This window comes from Miscanthus floridulus, unplaced genomic scaffold (genome assembly GCF_019320115.1).
Source record: "Miscanthus floridulus cultivar M001 unplaced genomic scaffold, ASM1932011v1 os_1109_1_2, whole genome shotgun sequence".
NCBI classification, from domain to species: domain Eukaryota; kingdom Viridiplantae; phylum Streptophyta; class Magnoliopsida; order Poales; family Poaceae; genus Miscanthus; species Miscanthus floridulus.
In genome coordinates, this window is record NW_027097532.1 from 36,389 (window position 1) to 40,000 (window position 3,612).

General features: G+C 45.7%; 1 protein-coding gene across 1 annotated transcript; it reads left to right on the forward strand.

Moving 5' to 3' along the window:
* Positions 1-321: 321 nt before the first annotated feature.
* Positions 322-3,491, forward strand: LOC136533705 (uncharacterized; the record flags this gene model as incomplete). The annotated part of the gene is made up of 5 exons (XM_066526241.1): positions 322-613; positions 1,847-2,286; positions 2,660-2,709; positions 2,827-2,967; positions 3,240-3,491. Coding segments are annotated over exons 2-5 (876 nt in total), but the record flags the coding sequence as incomplete, so codon positions are not given.
* Positions 3,492-3,612: the final 121 nt, after the last annotated feature.

The window sequence follows — 3,612 nt, forward strand, 5'->3', positions numbered from 1 at the left end:
GGCTACATGAATGTTGGCCGTCGTTCGTTAGGCATATGTTTTCAGGCCTTTTGTCAAGTGTTTGCCTGTGCGGTTATCCATAGTGCAAAGCGTCGTACATGTTTGTTTTGAGATCTGGAGCTATTTACAGTGTGGGTACAATTTAAATGAAAATTAATTTATGGATATTTATAACGTGTTAATGTACCCTTCTATCATCGGAAAAAATCACATGTTGGTACTATTGCCATATATGAAATAAATATGTATATTTTTTAACTATTATTTATAAAATGATTCACCCAACACGAGTTCACAAGTCTCTGAGCGAGAGAAGAAAGAGCAACATACTCATCAATCATCAACACTCAACAGTGAGCGAGAGCGACGGAGGGCGGCAGGGCCGCAGGGGGGAGGAGAGGAAACACAGGAGTAGAGAAGGGGCCCCGCCACCGCCCACCGTCCCTCCGCCTCGCCTCGCCTCGCCGTGTTCTTTCCTAGGCGTCGGTTGCCCGAGCTCGCCGGCGCCCGATCGCGCCACGCGCCTAACCCTAGCGCCGCCACCTCCGCCTCCTCCTCCTCCTCCGCAGCCGCGTCATTCCCCGCCGCGCGCTCCATCGCCCGGCCACCGGAGGTACGATTCCACCCACCCGACGGTTCCTCTTCTCTGCCTCCCCTGCGCCTTTCTCATCGTGCGGAATTCAGACCCTAGTTTCAGTGGAAGGCGGAGTGTGTATTCTCATGTATCGTGCGGAATTTAGACCCTAGTTTCGCAGCAACGCGGAGTGCCTATGGTTTAGGGTATTGTTTATTCTGGTTACTCTCTTTGAAAAAAATGTTCATTCTGGTTACTGTGTGTACGGTGCGTTGGGAATGGACAGCTAATGCGGAGTGCCTGTCGTTTAGGGTATTGTTCATTCTGTTTACTGTAGAGTGCGTTGGGAATGGACAGCTAGAGGAGAATTTGGTGCCAAGTCAGCCTACCTTGCTTGCACAATTCCCTTAAATGGTTCCTACTGCACTTTCAGAGCAGGCTCAGTTTGCAAAGCGCACGCTGAAGGCAAACAATGCTGCTTTGAAACGTGCTTGATACATATACAAGCAAAGACCTTGGCAGCAGATCAGCTCGTGGTGCGGCATTGGCCGTGCAACCTGATCTATGTGATCATGAGCCAGAGACGGTATTTCTTTTTCTCGAATGAATACACAGGGTACCTGCGCATCGTTGCATTATGAAGGAAGGCATGATATTAGCGACACCCCCAACAGAACTCCCCCCCCCCCCCCCCCCCCCCCCCCCCCCCCCATCCCACCCACCCACCCACTCACAAGAACACAAGACACACGCACCAGGGAGTGTAAAAAGGGCGACCACAATGACAAATACCACAAAACCATCTTAGACAACACCCATGTCCAGCTTGGTAGCCCCCTAGCATCCACTAGACACCACAAGTGACCCTCCTCCAGAATTTGCCGATGTGAAGACACGCATGTGGTCATCGATGGATAGATTAAGGTATTTTGTTTCCCATGTGGGTGCAAGCGGTAGAGTCTTACCGCCTGTGATCGGACCCGGGTCCGAGTCGCGGTCTCCTCGCATTGCACAGGCGAGGGTAAGGCTTGCCACTGACACCCTTCCCCAGACCCTGCACAGAGTGGGAGCTCTCTGCACTGGGTACGCCCTTTATGTGTGTTTTTGGTCAAATTGTAAATCAAACAATGAAACACTCGGGCTTCCTCTTCGTCTTATATGATATATAGGAGCGCTCCTGCTATTTTCTCTATGGTGCGTGCGTGCATGTGCCTTTCCTGCTGCCTTGTGATTGACAAAAAGTTTATTCCATGTTTTATACTATTGCTACAGATGCAAAATGGCCAACACTTCAGGAGGATCATCGATGGATGGAGCAGCTGGAGGCAACATGGCTAGCGGGAACTATGGCCAGGGCGTCATCAGTAGCTCTCACTCGGGGTCAGGCCACATGACCAAACTGCCGAGCGCGAGGAGGAGGGCACATCCTTTCATGAGGTTGGGGAGTGAGGTGCCAGAGCCGTCCCAGAAGAAGCGGAAGGTGGTAAATGAGGAGGCACCTTGTGGAGTTTCAAATGCGGGCAAGATCAGTGCTCCATCTTGTGCGGCGTCGAGAGATCCCAATGGAACTTCTAGCTCGGAGGACCATGAAGGAGGGCATACAAGTGAGTACGCCACGGTTGGGAATGCTAGGGGCTCACCAATTAAACGAAGGTGTATGCGGACAAGTCACTACTTGGGACTATTTACGTCCCTAAAAGGGGAACACACAGGTACTTGATGCCCTGATCTCCTTATCCACTAGGTCACATGTTGCCATCATGATGCACAAATTGTTTTTGTTGTTTACCAGCAAAATCAAGGGGTTGTCTATTTCTTACAAACATTTGAAGTTTTATATGGGAATAAACTGATGGTGCACACGGAATTAGAAAATTTACATAATTAAATGCTGGAAGGAATAAGCATCTGGAATTCTTACCAAAAACTTTGTGTGTCGGACATGGATGCAACAAAAATTTATGTGCAAAACATCTACATTAGATTCAGCATGGAAGAGAAATGTGATAACCACTCTTGGCTATTTACGGCACGTTAGTTTCATGCAAATATGTTACCATATCTGATTTGTGTCTAATTTTGCAGATGAAGTTGTTAAATCCAAGCAATCAACTGTTCCCACAAAAACAAAGAAGGTATGCCTGAAAACAGAAAGTGCTGCTTCTTTTTTAGTCATGTACTCTTAACCTGATTTACATTACTCCCCACTTGTTGTATTGGCTACTGAAACACACATTTTTTGTTCTTTACAGGTTAAGGAAAGCCAATTTCAGAAACTTCAGAGATTGCCAGATGGGTGCCATCCTGATTTTGATAATGATCATCTGTGTTCTGTAAATAAGCTCCTTGAGTTCCGGCACAAGTCTCAAGGTGCTGTCTTTGTTGATGATAAGGTAGGAGCTACTCAAGTCAGCATTAAGTGTTACATCCATAAATAACATATTATTGCAGACCTTCTACTTAGACTAGCATTTTCTGTTTTGTTGGTTTCTAATTATACTGGTATTGTTATTTTGTTAGATGTTTGATGAAATTCTTTTATGTGAATATGCTGTTTTATTTCTGCATGCACATCTTTGCAGTTATATTTAGATTTGGATCTTATTTCCCCTTGATACAAAATAAAAGAAACATGGTTTGACTAATTGACTTATGTACCATACAGGAGCATGTAATGAAGACCATCTTTTTCATATCGTCGGTTTTACCGGATGCTTGCCATTCTTTTCTACTTGTCACAACTTCTTCTCTTCCCTTATGGAAGGCTGAGTTCAATCGCTTTGCACCATCTATCAACATTGTTGTGTTTGATGGGGAGAAGGATGTGCTTAAACTAATTCAAAATTCGGAGTTCCATGAGAATGGAAGTCACACAATGTTGCATGTTCTCCTAGCTCATCCTGATGTTATCGTAGAGGTAATTGGTAATGATCTTTTCGGCCCCATTAATATTCCTTATGGATTAGGGCACATATTACACCCTAGAAAGAAAATAAACCGAATGTGGTTTCTGTGTTTCATTTAATTTTGATATTTTC